This window comes from Limanda limanda, chromosome 5, assembly GCF_963576545.1.
Source record: "Limanda limanda chromosome 5, fLimLim1.1, whole genome shotgun sequence".
NCBI lineage: Eukaryota > Metazoa > Chordata > Actinopteri > Pleuronectiformes > Pleuronectidae > Limanda > Limanda limanda.
Window position 1 is genome coordinate 20,936,126 of NC_083640.1, and position 18,554 is coordinate 20,954,679.

Consider the following 18,554-nt stretch of genomic DNA (forward strand, 5'->3'; position numbering starts at 1 on the left):
GAAGACAGACAGTCAGTCAGAGGGGCTGCAGTTGACCCCCCACCCCACCCCCCTCCTGTGACCGCCTCAGCTGGTGGTTAAACTCTGCGCTGTGATTGGCTGAGTGGAGCAGGGGGAGGTCCCTGTCGGCTCAGCCCGCCCCCCCCCCCGCCCTCCCCTCTCTGTGTGACCGGGCTCTGGAGGCGAGGGGCCGCTGTCAGTGAGCGGTGCGACCCGGGGAGGAACATGTCGAGCAACACCAGGTACAAGAGCCGGATCCCGGTGAAAACAGGTGAGGAAGACGCTGATGATGATGAAGATGCAGATGATGCTGTGTTTGTCCGTGTTGCATTGACCTGCTGCATGTCTCTGTGTCTCTGGGCGTCGCTGCACATCCCTGCACCTGCGCCTCCTCCTCCTCTTCTTCCTCCTCTTCCTCCTCTTCCTCCTCATCCATCATAATGGCCAACAGAGGACAACGCGGAGGTAAGAAACGCTAATTTTCTGTGTTCTGGTGAATTAAACGTGTTTATTGAGAGGTTCTGTCTGAGATCAGCGTCGCGGCTGCTGCAGCATCACAGGCGGTGTTCACGCTTCTGAGCGGATGTGTTAGCGTGGGTCTTTATTCGATGTTTTGTGTGAGAGATGCATGAAGACTGGTGAGAGCAGCCATGCCACCACAGACTGAGCTCTGCTCTCCACACTGACAGGAGGAGGAGGAGGAGGAGGAGGAGGAGGAGGAGGAGGAGGAGGAGGAGGAGGAGGAGGAGGTTAGATTTCATTTTTAGACGCATATGTGGAGCAGGCCGGCGTCACAGCATCAGCATGCCTCCACCCCTCCCTCCTTTCCTCACTATCCATCCCTTTCTCATCTCCATCCCTCCTCTCCTCTCCATCCTCCCCATCCCTCCTCTCCTTCCTCTCCATCCTTCCCTCCTCTCCATCCTCTCCCTCCATCCTCTCATCCTTCTCCTTCTCCACCCCTCCCTTGTCTCCTTCCTCGCCATCCCTCCTCTCCTCCCTCTCGTCCCTCCTCTCCATCCCTCCTCTCCTCCCTCCTCTCCTTCCTCTCCCTCTTCCTCCATTCTCTCCTTTCTCTCCATCCCTACTCTCCCTTCTCTCCATCCCTCCTCTTCTCCGCTCCCTGACACAAATAGGAGCAGTTATCTGTCCTCAAGTTGATCTAATTCTCAACGTTACATCAGCTCGACTTCAGCATTATTTCAGTCGCTACTGTTGGTTGAATCCTTCCTGGTGAAGGTTCAGCAGGAAAACGAAGCTGCCACATGAGCCTTCAGGGGAGGTGATGCTCAGTGATGACCCCGGGCCTTCCTCCTCCTCCTCCTCCTCCTCCTCCTCCTCCTCCTCCTCCTCCTCCTCCTCCTCCTCCTCCTCCTCCTCCTCCTCCTCCTCCACTTGCTCTGTTCATGGTGTCTGGTGACTGTAGATAAGTGGTAGCATGTTGGTTTGCTTAAATGATTCAGTGATTCCTGTTATTTTGATCGGCTAATAATTCAACACATTTAAATACAACAATAGATTAAATGTCTACAACCCTTGTACCTCTAAATAATATATAACAGTCAATGTATGAAGTAAATACTGGTACCTGAAAACAAATGCAATACTTTTACCACTGGTATTAAAACATGCTTTACAATAAACCTAAATTAAAAAGTCAAACAGCAATAAGAAGGATAAAAAAAATCATTACTAGCCCAATTTATTTCATTTAGTTTAGTGTTTTAACTTGTTTTATTTTTGTTTCATCCCTTTGTGAAGCATTTTGTTACTTTGTCAAGAAAAGTATACATTTATTGTTATCATTATATATATATATATATATATATATATATATTTTTTTTTTTTTTTCATATATATATATAAGTTCATATTGGTCCAGTATTTACTCTCCTTTGTGCACGTTGTCCATCTCCTACCGCATAGAAACTGGTCAGGTTGACTACAAATTTATTTTCTCACACAAATGTACTATTGGACCAAATCCAGGGGCTGAAATCAATGTGGTCACATGCATCATAACCACACACACATACACACACACACACACACACACACACACACACACACACACACACACACACACACACACACACACACACACACACAGACACACACAGGCACACAAGCGTATGAGTAGATTTACTGGGAACCTGGATTAGCATTATTCTTGTAGAGATGTAGTTTGCAGCATTTTGTGCAGAAACATAAAAAAGATCTAACGTTACAATCAAAGCAAACGTTTCTCTCTTCATATTAATTTTCATCCACGTAGAGTGGTTCACTCACGCTCAGTATTCCGATTACTACACAGTTTTTACACCTTGTGGGTTTTGTTGCTGGCTGTGAAACGTTCATCACTCCCACATACTCCACTGCATCTGACCCTGTTGGACACTTCCAGAAAAAAATTTCCTATTCTTGAGGAGGAGGAGGAGGAGGAGGAGGAGGAGGAGGAGGAGGAGGAGGAGGAGGAGGAGATAACTGATATTCAATCCTGAATCAACGTTCCCAGTGACTTCTCTTCTCCTCTTCCTCTGTCCAAATTTCCCTCCTCCTCCTTCAAAGTCCCATCACTTCATGGGACTTCATTCGCTGTGATTTTTCCGTTGCCAGGCAACAGTCTTTTTTTAATCTGTTTTTAACACTTCTCTGATACGAAGGACTGGACGACTCCATCTGCCCTACCCACAATCCCGTGTGGTGATTATTCTCGGTGTGTGGGAGGATATTCATGGAATATTTTTGATCACAGAGAAAAATCACAGTTTTATGGACAGTTAGCTTGGATATGGCGTCACCCTGATTTAGTGATGCACAGAGGGTCAAATGATGTAGCACCTCTGAATAACAGCTATAGCACTGTAGGAACATCCTGACCTTTAGGACCTTTAGGACCACATGGAATGACGGCACGCTCCAGTATTTCCAGTGTTGCAGCCTCAAAAAGTAGTTAATAAATGAGTCTCACGTGATAACCTGAAAACATTTTTCTGAGCACCTCTCCGCATCAGATTAAGATTAGAATAAAGATACTTAATCTGTCCTTGATCCTTGTAACAACAAAAAGTCTCACCATAAAGTCCATTAGTGCTTAGTTTATGAGCCTTTGATCAAATCACATGATTTTCAGTTTTCCTGAGCTCTTCTCCTTCAACGTCAGAGTAAGATTTGAATGAAAACTGTTCATTCTTGATCCTTGAAACAATAGTTCAGTTTCAGCACAAGGTCCAAGCTAATGAATGTGAATGTTGATATTTAATTTATTGTTTTGAAAAACCCTGTATTATTAACCTTTACGTCACTTATTCTGACATCTTATTTATAAGTGCAGACCTGATGGCTAATTGGAAAGTGAGACACTCTTTAGTAATCACTGTATCTGATTATTTGTATTTATCCACAAGGGACAATGCACAATAATTAGCATGCGTCCAACATGTAAATGTGGCAGATTTAGCCCGGCAGGTTTTCTTCTACTTGTTTCTAACAGTTTGATATCAAAAACATATAAAAACACAGAAATACACAGATTTATTATGGATAATTAATAATGATATAACTGTATGACATATGTAAGGTCACAAAGTACAAATAATTACAGGAGGTGACTAATACAGTTTTGCAGAATAATTAGTAAAATGAGGGGTTAAACAAAGAAAGTCTATAATCACTTCTCCAGATGATGACACCGGGGGAGTTTATAATTGAGATGAACAGTAACTTGTACTCGTTTTTAAATTTGTTTCATATTGTTTTAGATATATATATATATATATATATATATATATATATATATATATATATATATATATATATATATATTGTTGTATATGTCTGATTGTTATTTATGTGCACCAACCACACCAAGGCAATTTCCTGTATGTGCAAATATACTTGGCAATTAAAAGAATTCTGATTCTGATAAAAGCATTCTGAATGGCTCAGCAGCCGAAAAGTTGCCAGTACAACCTCCTAAAAAAGTGTTATTAGAAAGTGGGATCAAATTAACGGTAATTTATATTTTCCACTTTATCACATCTTGTTGTCTTCATCATCACTTCCCAAGATGTCTCACTGCAGGAGTGGACAGATGTTGAGTCAGACGTATAAAACACATGTGTAACTTCACTTCAGATACACTCACTCCTCCTCTCACTCCTCCTCTCACTCTTTAAACACACTCTCGCTGCCACAGATGGGATCGTCACCGGCTCCTGGTGAGGACCAGCTGCAGAGCGTCTCGGGGGGATGGGTGGGGTGTGGAAAGTGGGGATTTGAGCCCCCTGTGGCTCCATCTCCTGAACAGAACCAGGAGGAGTGAGTGGTTGACACAAGAAGTCTGGGATCTTTTTAACTTGAAGTTTTCCTATGAAATAAATAGTTTTATTTCTGGGGGGGAAATACTGATCCTCATTATGGTGACCCTCGCAGACGTGTGTTCCAAAAATGTGGAACTATTCCTTTAAATGATCTCATTCCACACTTTGAGAGGCTGACACAGTTTGAACACAGTGTGTGACTTGTTCAAATCAGAGTGAAACTTTATAAATCACTCTTTCTCTTGCTGAAGTTTGGAAAAGCCAAAGAAAGACAACCAATGAGTCTCCAGTGGTAAACAATAATAGTAATAGAGTCCAATAGAAATAGACAAATAAGCATACAGATACAAATCTAGAGATTGTGGCTTCATGGGTCTCATCCATGAGTTTGTCAGATCTGTGGCTTTAAACAGTTTATTTTCCATATTGAAGAGGAAATAGAAGTAAAGAAAAGACAAAAACTAAATCTTCCGACAGAGACTTGATTTGCTCCAAATTTCCAGAGCAGGCAGAATAATATTAGATTTAGAAACTGTATGAAACCCCAGAGGGGACGTAGATTGGTTGGTTTGTTTCAGTCACGTCAGTTCAAAGCTAAACAACCTATGAAATCACACAACATTACAATTTTCCTGAAAGAGCTGTCGTACACATAGAAGATGTCAATAAAGACCTCAACTTAAAAAGACAACAGGATTCAGGAGGTTTTAACGATTAGTGCCGGCGCCATGTGGATGTGCTGCAAACAATAACAATGTGCTTTCTGCAGTGGAATTAATACGTCACGTGCTGCCCTATCCAGGCTCCGCCCCCAGCTTGGTCCTGTTGTTGTGAACGTGTCTGAGCCGGAAAATCTCCTGCTGCGTTCAACTAATTAGAAAGGGTGGAAAAATTGTCCCGATTACAATTTTCCCGACACTTTCCAGAGTTCGTGTCTGAGAATAGTTGCAGTTTCGTCAAATCCCAAGAAGAGACCAAACTAACACAGTTAGTTTGAGTTGGTTCATCTCCCAAAACCATGACGTAATCACTCGACTTAAAGCTCATTCAAAGCTCCTGAATATGTTAACCTTTTGTAACAGGTCTTAAATATATTGTTTCATTTAAAAAATCTAGATAATTTCCTCTAACAACTGGCGAATGTAGGTTTAAACTAACAGTAGTAAATGGTGCATTCGGCTCAACACTCACTAACAGCAGCAGAACCGAGCATGTGAACTAAAAATAAACCTCAGTGCTCCTGTTTTTTGTAATGAAAGAACTAGAGCAGCACCGTCGCTGTTTGATGTGTTTTTAGATTAGAAATCTGTGACACAGACCAAAAACTTCCGTCCTCTCGACACACTTTCTTCTGCCTTTGGTCCGACAGACATTTAACTGACTTGTTTGTATCATTCAACGTTGAGGAGCCGTGTTGTTCCCACCAGTGTCCCTCGTCTCTGAGTGGGCGGATGCTAAAACTGGCCTCTGATCGCCAAGTGTCCTTCATTGAAGCTATTTTATTGTTGCCTGAGCAATTACATGCTGTCAGATTAGCATGTTTAAGAGCCAAGTGCACGCAGGCCTCTGCATCTCCAAGGAGAGAAAACACAGGGGGGAGGAGGGAGGGGGGAGCCCGGAGACTTTGGGTCCATTTATGCTGTTTTGACACCCCCTCTCCAGCAGGCCCTCCGACCCTCACCCCCTCCCATCACCCCTCTTCTTCTCCCTCTTACCCTCGTCTGCCTCACTCACTGTTTGCAATGTGGAGGAAGCGGTCAGGGTTAATGGTGTGAAAGTGCCAGCTGGACAGCAGGGAGAGGCAGAGAAGTCCTCGGTAAAGGTCACTGCTCCTCACTGCTCCTCACTGCTCCTCACTGCTCCTCACTGCTCCTCACTGCTCCTCATTGCTGCATCACAGGGCGTCTGGCTGCTGCTGCAGAGACTCCACAGGATTCTAAACCCACCATTTTATACCACTTGATGATTGATTCTCAAGATCATGTCTCCGTTCTGAGGAAGGGTTGAAAGCAACTAAATACCGATGTTCTTATTTCGCTTGAAGATATATTTTTATATACAGTAGTTTTTCTTTTCCCACTACCAGTAATTCCTCTTTCATTTTCACTTTCAGTTACACCTGTGCTGTGGCTCTGGGGAGGGGGGGGGGCACTAATGGTCTGTAGGTCTTTGATCCTCAGCTGAGAACAAGATATTCCAGCAACTTTTAGACATTTATGTTAATTTCAGGATAAATTGTAATAACTTGAAATCTCTTATTAACCTTTTAACCATCATCAGGGGTAAATTTCGTAGGATTATGACCAAATATCTGCTAAACTAATGATACACTGACCAGCTTTAGCTTTAGCTACGCTTTGTGTTTAGTTATTTAGCAAATGCTACAATTTTGACACACTAATCTAAGAGAGTGGAAATTATCTATACAGCTAAAGTCAATGTAATGTGTCTGGCGACAACATATTCTTTTTTGTTGACCCAAGCACATAACTGTCACACCAGAGTGTGAGTTTCACACCCAGAGTCACTTTGTCTGTGGTTTCCATGATAGCAGCAGCAGGTTTGGAAATAAATTTCGTCGTTACTGTGCACCTAAATAAGATTATGATATTTGCAGTCATGGTTTAGTTGTACAGGAACTGAATTAGAAGGAGACAGGTTTAGAACATAGAACCCTCAACATGAAGATGTCAGCTATAGAATCATGTTGATATGAGCATTTGGCTCAAAGTCATAACGAACATAATTCACTTCAGTTAATTTAGTCAGTTTCTTTTAACATTTTCATGCAGGAGACCCAGTTACAGAGACAAGATGAAATATCCCATTCTTCCACATTTTTTAATTTGTACAGAAATAAAACCCTGGACAGATCTCCAGTGTATTGCCGTGCCGAAATAAAGAGACCAACAACTTTTCACGCTCCAATTTTGTGAGAAATTTAATCTCCAATTATCATAAACCCAGTCTGCATGTCTGTGGACCTGGAGAAAACCCCCACAGACACGGGGAGAACACGTAAACTCCACACAGAGAGGATTTAAACCCACAACCTTCTTGCTGCTCTAACAGCCTCAGCCTTCGTTATCTTGTACAAACACGTTCAGCGGTGGACCAGTCAGATGATCCGACAGAAACCTTAACCCAGCGGGTTTGTCTGAGACTTTAAAGTGTGAACAAGCTGGACTGTCAGATGTGTGATTCTTCTCACGCTGAGTTTAGATTTTTAAATTATTTTTTCGCCCGTCGTCTGTGTGTTTGGGTTGTGGTGTCTTGAAACTGTTCGGCGGTAAGGAGTAATGTGTGCAGTGCTGGACCAGATTCATTTGGATATTGTCCTGTATGTTTCTGTAGCTGTATTGTGTGTGTTTGTGTGTCTGTGTGTGTTTGTGTGTAGCCTGGCGGTGAAGTCGACCGCTGTGGTCTTTTGAGAGATGCTTCCGTTAAGGCCGAAGCTTTGTAATAAGTGAGAGGAAGAAGCTGAGCCTGCTGCCCGAGTGGCTGATCTCTGGATCTGTGCCTCTGCAGAACTGACAAACAAACACAGAAGCGCAGACTCACAGTTATATAGTGAAGAGCGGAGTTTGAAGATTTTAAAGTCACCCACACATACAGCAGCTTGTGTTTCCAGTCATTAGTCCTGAGTCATGGTTCCTCCTCAAAGTCTCTTTGCACCTGCTGTTCTACATCCGACCCTCTCTCTGTTTGATCAGCTGGAAACGAGCAAAGAGGTGAAGCCGACCTGAAACTCTGACAATTTAGATCTCACATATCAACCATGTGTGTTTGGTAACTTTGGTAACGTCGTCTTGCAAGTTTCAAGAGTTTTAAGCTCTTTATCCAGATGTTCCGGCAGTGATCGACTTCCTCAGAGTGCATTGATATTTCATAAGTTTGACCATAAATGTGTTCACAAATCAAGAGGGAAGGACATACACAGTATTTCATAATTCAAAATCTCTTCTGGTACCTTAACATTTCACCCAGTCATCCTCTTCCTTAATTTTCATTCATCTCCGTGTGTGTTTGAACGAAATAACTTCAAAGCTCCCTGATGGATTCCCACTAAACTTGTTATGGGAACACTACTTGTGAGGGCGTCTCCAGGCAATTTATATTGGGAGCTGATTGGTCAAAGGTCAAGGTCAAGGTCAACAATATGGTCTGAAAAACACATTTTCCAAGATATCTCTATAGGATTATATAGACATGACCTGAATCTTATATAGCCCGCAAAGTTATTCACGATGTTATGGAAGGAATAACGTCATCACAAAACGAGAAAATTACATCACACACTGTAGTAATGCATCGACTTCTGCGACCAATCAGATTGTATAAATGCATGAATCATGATGACGTCACCATAAAATGGCCTCATTACAATGTGATGGCTTGCATCACTTCTTTAGGTTACGTCCCTAACCCTCTGACGCTGTTCAGTGAACATAATGATCTCATTAGACTTGCAGATTATATTTAGTGCATCTGTGTGTGTGTGTGTGTGTGTGTGTGTGTGTGTGTGTGTGTGTGTGTGTGTGTGTGCGTGTGCGTGTGCGTGTGCGTGTGCGTGTGCGTGTGCGTGTGCGTGTGTGTGTGTGTGCGTGAATAGACAGCTGGCCACAGAGTGGTGCTGGAGGTGGGGGTTTAGTCGGGGGTCTATTGTAATACCATTTCATGGCATCTGTTCCTATCTGCAATTCAGATTGACCCTCCCACCCCCCCGCCACATACACCAACTCACTCCTTCATCACCTCAGCTCTTCTTCTATCATCAGCCTCACTGTCATGGCTGAGAACACCTCAAGTGTTTCTTCCCAAAATCATGAACTTTTAAAAAATCCGAGTCGGGTCCTCTGTCTCCCTCCTGTGGAGAGACGTGGGACGTTTGCATCCTGTACGTGGCATCACCGCGGGGTGTTGCCGAGCTGAGGAGGAGGAAAAAAAAGAACTAAACAGCTTCAGCTTCTTCTATTTCAAAGAGCATTTAAGCTCTGCTGCCCACATCATGTATGAGGCGGACACACCCACACAGACACACACACACACACACACACACACACACACATACACACACACAAAAACCACCATCACATCTGGAAGGAATCAAGTTCAACCTCTGCCATGACATGCACCTCATTCACCTCCACACACACACGCACACACACACACACACACACACACACACACACACACACACACACACACACACACACACACACACACACACACACACACACACACACACACACACACACACACACACTGAGAGTAACCAGAGTAGACAACATGATGGCTGATTTCCTTTGCATCCCTTTAATCAAAGTCTTGAGCGGGACTTTCTAAACTTTAAGTTAAATGACATCATAGATATCCGCTACAAGAATTGTAATGACCCCACAAAACTGATTCACTTGCTGTAAAATATAGTAAATGTGTTAAAAATGTTGAACTATTACTTATAGTGAAGGTAATCCTGATGTGATCAAAACAAAACAGCAGTTGTAAACAGTAAACTGTGTTGTTTAATGGGTTTATTTAGAGAAATATTAGTTTCAAAATAAAGCATGAATTATAACCAGCATCCTGATTAAAGCTTTTTGAAAAAAGTAAGGTTAAGATACATTTATTTGTCCCAAACACATGCACAGACATGCACAAGCACACTCATGCAATTGTAGGGAAATTTAACCTCTGCTTTTAACCTGGTGCAGGACACACAGAGCAGTGAGCAGCCATGTACGAGAATCCTCTTGGATTTTTGGACAGATCAGTCCAGGTTCGTCTTTTTGTTGTTTCTCTGTGGAGTCGAACCAGAGACGAACCAGAGATAAAGCATAAATTATAACCAGCATCCTGATTAAAGCTTTCTATATGTGTTAAATTTGTTCAAAAGTAGAATAAGCTATCTTGGTCATCTGGAGGAAAAATATTGGAAAATAAATTAACTGAAAATGAAAAGAAAAACACCCGTGAATCATTTTTGAGGTGCTCAAAACGAATAATACACATAATACATTATAAATCAAGATATGAATCATTCAAGTATAACCAAAAGTTAGGAGACACAAACACTTTTCAATACAACACATGTGACACGAGAATATGAAGCTCAGGTGAGGATGTGTAGTCAAACCATCACAGCTGCACCAAACATATTGACGTGTTAATTCTCTTGATTATCTCACTGCTCAGGTCTGTTCCTGCAGCGTTTGTGTCTTTATCTGCCTCAGCTTTGTCACAGTCGAGTTCAAACCAGCTCTTCTATTGTTTCATATATTTTAAAAGTGAACGCAACCCTTTCTGTCCGTCCGTCTACTCCTCCTCGTTACCGTGGTCACTTCACTCAGCGCAGACTTTTATTTTTCAACTGTCGCAGCTGGGGGAGGGAGCACAGGCGGAATGAATGAGTTTCTTTTAGACTTTCGCTGCTTCCATCCCTGCCCCGTTTCCTCCCTCAAATTGCCACCTCTCTCTCGTGCTCCCTCTCTCCCGTTTCCCTCCCTCTCAGACAGAATTCCTCCGTACCTGTCTGGACAGGGAGAGCCGGAGCGCCACAGGGCAAAGGAAGGAAAGAAGCGGAGAAAGGAGGAGGGCAGGCAGGGGAAAAGAAAAGAAAAGGGAATCCAGAGAAGGAGAATAAGAGGAACAAAGGGGTCTGATTTAAAGAGCACAAACAGGAAAGAGGTGCATCAGAGACATTTGAGGGACAGAGAGAAAGGGACAGACGAGTTTATAAGCTAGTATAGTCTTTGCTGCATCCTGTTTCCTGCTGGGTTTATTTTTCGACGTTCTGAGACCCGTGGCTATTTTGGTCCGTCAGTGTCGGAGCGGTTTGGGATGGATGCCATCATGCTGCAGGAGAAACTGGTGGAACGGCTGCTGTGCCCACGAGTGAGGACGGCCAGACAGAAGGTAAAGGTCTGGATTCGTCGGAGGAGATAAATGCAGGATAAACAAAGAAGATCTTTCAGAGTACACTGAAATATAAAGTCTCAGAGTTCAGGATTGGTTTTGGAAATGCAGAAACAGGAAGTCCTCACACCTGTAAACTCACTGTCAGCATCTTTCTAATGTTATTCTGACTTTTCTCTGGACGTCTCTGAGTTCAGTTCACTCTTGGGAAACGGCTGCAGGGTGACAGACTCACTGCTGGGATAATTGAATGCTTTATTTCTTATGATTTCGCACAGATTTATATGCAGCCTTCCTCATTGTCACCCAGCTAGCTGTTTGAGCAAGTGTGTGTGATTGCACCATCTGAGTGTGTGTGTGTGTCTATGTGTGTGTGTTTGTGTGTTTTTATGAAAGCGATCCTCACACGAGGGGGCTGTCGGAAATGCCTGTGACAAGTTATGACAGCTAACGAGGATTCTGACTGTGTGTTGGACTTGTGTGTTTGCAAAGTTTTAAAAAAGAGCTTTTCAGTTCTGTTGAATGCAGCTTCTGTGTTATGTGTGTTTGTGTGTGTTTGTGTGTGTGTGTGTGTGTGTGCACTCGGTGGGGGCCTCCAGTGTGTATTTCTATCTCACTTGTCAGCACTGCAGGGTAAAGATGACGTTCTGCCAGATGCGGCAGCGAGACCCGGCAGGACTGAGAGCTACTGTCCGACACAGTGAGAGCCTGGCATCCTGTGGTTCCCTTTGTGAGAGACTTAGTGGAAAATCTGAGACGCTGGTTATTCTCAGCTGGGATGAAGAGGAATGCGTGTTTTTCCACGCAGTTGTAGATTTTCTTGATTTTAAAGTCAGCCTGTCTGTTGTGGTCGTTTTTAAAGCATCAGCCGGAGGGATTCATGTTGTCTCCACATTAAAATGGTTATTTGGCGTCTGCGTCTATTTTTAAACTGCTGACTTTTGATGTTTTATTGTAGAGCTGAAATAATGAGTCGATTCTCCACTTAGGCAAATTACCTAATAACTTCTTCTAACTTGTTATCCTTCTTTTAACAAGAAGACTATTATTTTCATGTTGTTGTTTCTCAAACGTGAGCATACTGTGAAGTGGTGGAAGAAGCAGTGTAGAAATACTTTGATACAAGAAGTCCTGCTTTCAAACAATTGCAAAACTTATTAGCGTTTGGCATATTTACAGTACTAAAAGTAAAAGTACACATACAGAATTTTGGAATCATTATAGAATTATAACGATCGCATTAACATGCACTTGTGTGGTTGATGTTGTGTAATTATATGTAGCTTTTCAATTTAGCCCCTAAAGGATCAATAAACGTATATCTTAACATATAATAATAAATCATACTGAGATAACAAGTACCTTAAAATTTAACTTGAATAAGTTACTTGATGTAAATGTACTTAGTTACTTCTCAGCCTTTTTTGAAAGTATACTGATTATTATTTGTTTGGAACTGGTCGTGAAAGAAAAAGAGTATTTTAGAGACAATAATTTAAGGACACAGTATATTATTTTTCCTATTGATGGAATAATGTTTTTTTCCTCAAGCCTAAAGTGAAGTCCTCATATGAAGCTGTAACAAGAGAATGATTTGCTTTACTGCTTGAACAAATATTGGAAAAAAATCAAAGAATTTATCCAAATAGCTGCCAGTGATTGTTTCAGCTCGACAGCAGCTGTCAAGTGAACTGATTTAAACATCACTGACTCTTTCACAAAGTATTTTTTTTGCTGAAACTAAAAACCTTCTCCTTCCTCTTCTGTGTCTTTTCTTTCTGTCTCAGGAGAAACAGTATGTGGGTTTTGCAACTTTGCCCAATCAAGTCCACAGGAAGTCGGTGAAGAAAGGCTTCGACTTCACCCTGATGGTGGCAGGTCAGTTTGGAGCTGAACGAGCGAACGTTACAGGAAACTAGTATTTCTCCTGTAAACATCGGTGAACAAGATATTATAGAAACAATATAATTCAGCTGCAGCCTCTGAAAAGACCATGAGGTTGAATCAACACATCTCTAACTAGAATGAGTCTCAGTTCAGCACATACTTCACATACCTCCACCCAACAGTCCCCTTAAATTACATCAAGCTGCACTAACTTACACACACTTGTAGATATCAGTCCCTTGAATATAACAGATTTTGTTTAATCAAGATTCATGAATTCTCTGTCAGATCAATCGAATGTATTTTGGAAATTCTTTTGTTGTTGTTTTTGGTGTAATCCTGCTTACAAACAAACATTCAAAACACACAAACAGGGGTAAAAACATAGCGTCCTTGGTGGAGGTAATAAAACAGCTTCAATACAAACTGATGGATTTATGCAGGATGATGACGTTTATTGTCTATCACTACAATCAGTTCATTTGAATCTGATATACACACATTATATTTGTGTGTCTGTGTGTTGCAGGAGAGTCTGGAATGGGTAAATCCACCCTGGTCAACAGCCTGTTCCTCACAGACCTCTACAAAGACAGGAAGTTACTGAACGCTGAGGGTGAGTCTTCCTGCTCTTTATCATCTCACTCTGATATCTTTGTTTTGCACATCAACATCTGACCTACATCTGCAGCGATGAAATCTTTTTTGGTACATTTGCACTTGATTAACTGGTAACGTGTAGTGTCGGTGATATTTCATATTTCTGTGGGTGACATATCCCTGCCAAAATAAGATTTTTTGATAAAATTTCAGACCAGTTATTTATTAAATCAGGGCACAGTATGACAATTTAGCTTATAAAGATTTCATATAATATGATGCAAGGATAAATCTGCCAATCCTTTATGAATGTAGGTTTAAGCTTGTTTTAATCGTATCCTTGTATTTATACAAAAGATGTATGTGTGTTTCATGTCTTTCATGTTGTCGGTGATATTCATGCAGTTTAAAGTTTACTCAGTCATTTTTTGTAAAATATTTCTGATATCCTCATACATTGTTTACTCCTTAATTTGAAATATAATCCCACACTTCCCAGTATTCATGAGAATAACAGGTCAGATGTGTATCTGACCTGTTATTCTCTGTAGCTGATCATAACAACTATTGTGTTATGTTGTGTGTGTTGTTGTGCAACCTGGGTGAACATGTAATAACAGGTTTGAACTGTTAGGTAGCGGCCTCTAGAGCTGCAAATGTGTATTAATCCATCAACAAAAATAGTCCCAATCAAATGTACAATTTAGTACTGTTAAAGTAATTTTTACTAAAACCTGTTTTCATGGATTTGTTTCTAAAAATCAAACTCTCATTTTGAGCTTTATCCTTTTAAACAGCTTTTTAATCAATGGAATAATGATTATCAATAATGCCACTGTTGCTAAATGAATAGAAACACCATCAAAATCATGAATCATTCTATTATCATCCGTCATCTGTTGTTTCCCCTCTTTTCCTCCCTGTCACTCACTCACTCACTCTGCGACTCCTTCTCCGTGTCGATGCCTTTCAGAGCGAATCAACCAAACAGTGGAAATCATCAAGCACACGGTCGACATCGAGGAGAAAGGAGTCAAACTCAAGCTGACCATCGTAGACACGCCGGGGTTCGGAGACGCCGTGAACAACAACGAGTGGTGAGCCTGAGGATCTGCAGTGTCTGACTCAGCCTGAACTCACAGGGTCTCGAGGAGCTGCTAATGACGTCTGTTTCTGTGTGTGTCCCAGCTGGAAGCCGATCACAGACTACATAGATCAACAGTTTGAGCAATACTTCAGGGATGAGAGTGGACTGAACAGAAAGAACATCCAGGACAACAGGGTCCACTGCTGCCTCTACTTCATCCCTCCATTTGGGCACGGGTAATAACACACACACACACACACACACACACACACACACACACACACACACACACACACACACACACACACACACACACACACACACACAAACAGAGGCACCTTTTCTACCTCATGAAGTCAACGATTAAAACAGTATTGAACTTCTCTCCACAGGCTGCGTCCGGTCGATGTTGAGTTCATGAAGGCGCTGCATGAAAAAGTCAACATAATTCCACTCATTGCAAAAGCTGACTGTCTCACGCCCAACGAGATAAAGAAGCTCAAAGACAGAGTGAGTCCTGGATCTATAGATCTGCAGCACCGTGGAGAATCCAAGATGTTTGCCTTGTGTTTTATTATTCACTGTATAACCCTGATTCTGATGTGTCTTTATGTGTGTGTGTTTGTGTGTGTGTGTGTAGATACGAGAGGAAATAGACAAGTTCGGGATCAAAGTGTACCAGTTCCCTGAATGTGACTCCGACGAGGATGAAGAGTTTAAACAACTTGACAAAGAGCTGAAGGTGAGTCTGGCACGGTGACTGGAGATTTCTGCATGTTTTGCGACAGATTGTGAATCTGAGTAAACAAAAGAAGGACAACAAATTATTATTTCATGCTGATTGCATTGATAACTAATTTGACATATTTCACTTTCTTGAAATATAATTCTCTGTCAGATCAATCAAAGTCTTTTTACTCTGTTTTAACCCCTGTTTCATATTTTATCTAACATATTATATGATTAGACATTCAGCTTGATTAAAAGATTAAAGAAAACAATGAGATGCAATGGAAAGCTTAAAAAAGGTAGTAGTAGTTGAGCCAAGATGGTTTCTTATTTTCTTATTCATACCACATGCAGATAGTTTCAGTTTCAGGTAGAGAGATTGTAAAATATCTTAATATCACAGCTACAGAGTTTAGTTTTGATTCCTCACGTTGTGAAAACCTGAACAGAAACGTGTTTGTCCTGAAACAATGTCCTCGTTTCACAGGATAATCCACCGGCTTCGCTGTGAGCCACTTTCACAGGGAATTAACTTTTGAATGCAGCTGTAGTAGGAAATCTGTTCGGTGAGGTCTGTGGATTATCCAGACTAAACACTCCACTCTGTTTCACCTGTTTATGAACTTTTGCAGAAGTTCAGGAGTTTACATGTGTTATGAAGGGCATCTAACCGCTGATCGCCCTATTGTGTTGTGATGAACATAATGAAAAGTCTGAAATGAAGAGGTAGTTTTGTGTAGCTGTGAATTCAAATCTTGACAAACGCTGCTTAAATTCGGGTGTGATCATTGAATTATCTATTTTGGAAAGTTACACAAAACTTTCGGATGATTCTGCTGTCGGAAAGAAACTGACTGTCCAGTTTTTTCGAAACACAATGAAGAGGCTTTCACTCGGAAACTATAGAAAGATGAGTTAAGTTAGGTTTTGAATCTCAAAACCCTTGATTAGTAAAACCAGATTTGTCTACATGACGAGAGACAAAGTCAAAGTCAATAAGGTTAAGTGTTTTTTTGTAATTCCGGTGAACTGACCCTTTAATATTTGCTCTCTTAAATCGAAGCGTAGCTGCAGCTTCGAGGTGAGGCCAAGGCTTGTGACATGAATCCTCTGATCAGCCGGGAAGATCAGATCAGATCAGATCTTTTACTCGTCTCGACAGTTACAGTCAGGTTTCCCTTGTGACTGTGTGTAGCTGTGAATATGTATCAGGGCTCAGTTTGCTCCGTCAAATTCCTCTGGGTAGACATCAGTTAACGCTGCCCTCCTGTGTGTGTGTGTGTGTGTGTGTGTGTGTGTGTGTGTGTGTGTGTGTGTGTGTGTGTGTGTGTGTGTGTGTGTGTGTGTGTGTGTGTGTGTGTGTGTGTGTGTGTGTGTGTGTGTGTGTGTGTGTGTGTGTGTGTGTGTGTGTGTGTGTGTGTGTGTGTGTGTGTGTGTGTGTGTGTGTGTTGCAGGAGTGCACCCCTTTCGCTGTGATCGGCAGCAACACGGTGGTGGAGGCTCGGGGTCAGAGGGTCCGAGGACGACTGTACCCCTGGGGCATCGTAGAAGGTACGATGGTCTTCGTGTTTCCTCTCCCGTCAGCCTGAGCATGAGTCAGACACAGTTTGTGTTTTAAACTGAATCTTTGTCTTTGGTTTCTTTCAGTGGAGAACCAGTCGCACTGTGACTTTGTGAAACTGAGGAACATGCTGATTCGCTCGCACATGCACGACCTGAAAGACGTGACCTGTGACGTCCACTATGAGAACTACAGAGCACAGTGCATACAGGAGATGACCATGTACGCGTGAGAGAGAACACTGATGGTGTTTTGTAAACATAAACTGCTGATGTTGCTTGATGTCGCTACAGATGTCAGATCAGATTTGTCTCGTTCACACCTCCTCCATTTCCTCCTCTTCTCTCAGTAAACTGGCTCAGGACAACCGAATGGAGAGTCCCATCCCCTTCCTGTCCACTCCAGATGTGGAAACTGAGAAACTCATCAAATTGAAAGACGAGGAGGTATGAAGCATCATTTGCTGCTTCAGCAGACGATGAATGACCTTTGTTATTATATCTGATACGACTGACGAAACCATGAATGTAACAAGGTCTAATTCTTTGCTTCAATCTTTGCCCTTTTATACATCTACTCTTTATTCTTTACACGACCTTGATAACTTTTAACTTCAAGCTCCAAGTCCTCTGTCAGTCTTTCCCGGAGAATTGTTTAATCAAACAAAAAACTAATCCTTAGATGCATAGAGAGGAAAAACACAAGGTGCTCAGAAAACTCCCCTGTCAATATAAACATATAAAACTTTTATATTAGGAAAACAAGCTGTGGAACCTAAAACCTTTGCAAAAATTGGTCATCATGAACTCATGAAGCAAGCATGATTTGACACTTTATCATCCCTGGTTTGGAGAATAATCTCACCATGGCATCATCAAGTGGAAACTTTGCCACTAGATATTTAGTTAGTGTTATTTAAGGATTCAAGAATACAGAGCAATAAACCAGCAGGGAGGAGTAGGATATTCTGATCCGTGCCAACATTTTCTGTTATCTTTCTTGGCCCATGTCCCATCTCACAACGTTTCACGTCTTCTTCATAAATAATCACATAATGCATGAAACATCTTCTCATGAGCAAAGAGCTGCCTCATCAGCCACGTGCATAAACCAACATTAGAGGAAATCCTTCATTTTCCGAAATGTTTATAATCTGTTTATGTGTGAAACCAGTGGGAATTGTAAATGCATGTGTTGACCCGTCCAAACCTTCCTCTCCACCTGCAGCTGAAGAGGATGCAGGAGATGCTGAACAAGATGCAACAGCAGATGCACCACAAAGACCAGTGACATCTCCCAGAGCAGAGCAGAGCTGTAGCGCCACCTGCTGTTCCCCCCCCGCCCCCCCCCCCCCTGAACAACAGTGGGAGACACCTCCAGACAAGGGAGCGATGGACGTCAAGTGTCAGTGGCAACTCTGGTTGTACATTTATCTTCAGTTTGGTGCTTTGTA

The 18,554-nt window shown here is 42.1% G+C and overlaps 1 protein-coding gene across 1 annotated transcript; it reads left to right on the forward strand.

The window, feature by feature from the left end:
- The first annotated feature begins 11,162 nt into the window (after window positions 1–11,162).
- Window positions 11,163–18,391, forward strand: septin5a (septin 5a). Its single transcript, XM_061071479.1, has 11 exons — window positions 11,163–11,237; window positions 13,025–13,115; window positions 13,654–13,740; window positions 14,698–14,821; window positions 14,913–15,047; window positions 15,204–15,321; window positions 15,452–15,553; window positions 16,995–17,091; window positions 17,188–17,323; window positions 17,451–17,547; window positions 18,329–18,391. The coding sequence occupies exons 1-11, from the start codon at window positions 11,163–11,165 to the stop codon at window positions 18,389–18,391; spliced, it is 1,125 nt and encodes a 374-aa protein (XP_060927462.1).
- The last annotated feature ends 163 nt before the right edge of the window (window positions 18,392–18,554 follow it).

Excerpts from the sequence above, each read along its gene's own strand:
- septin5a (XM_061071479.1), top strand. The coding sequence starts at position 11,163 with ATGGATGCCATCATGCTGCAGGAGAAACTGGTGGAACGGCTGCTGTGC. Across the intron at positions 14,822-14,912 it reads GCCGTGAACAACAACGAGTG|CTGGAAGCCGATCACAGACT; the intron begins GTGAGCCTGAGG and ends TGTGTGTCCCAG. Across the intron at positions 15,554-16,994 it reads AACTTGACAAAGAGCTGAAG|GAGTGCACCCCTTTCGCTGT; the intron begins GTGAGTCTGGCA and ends TGTGTGTTGCAG.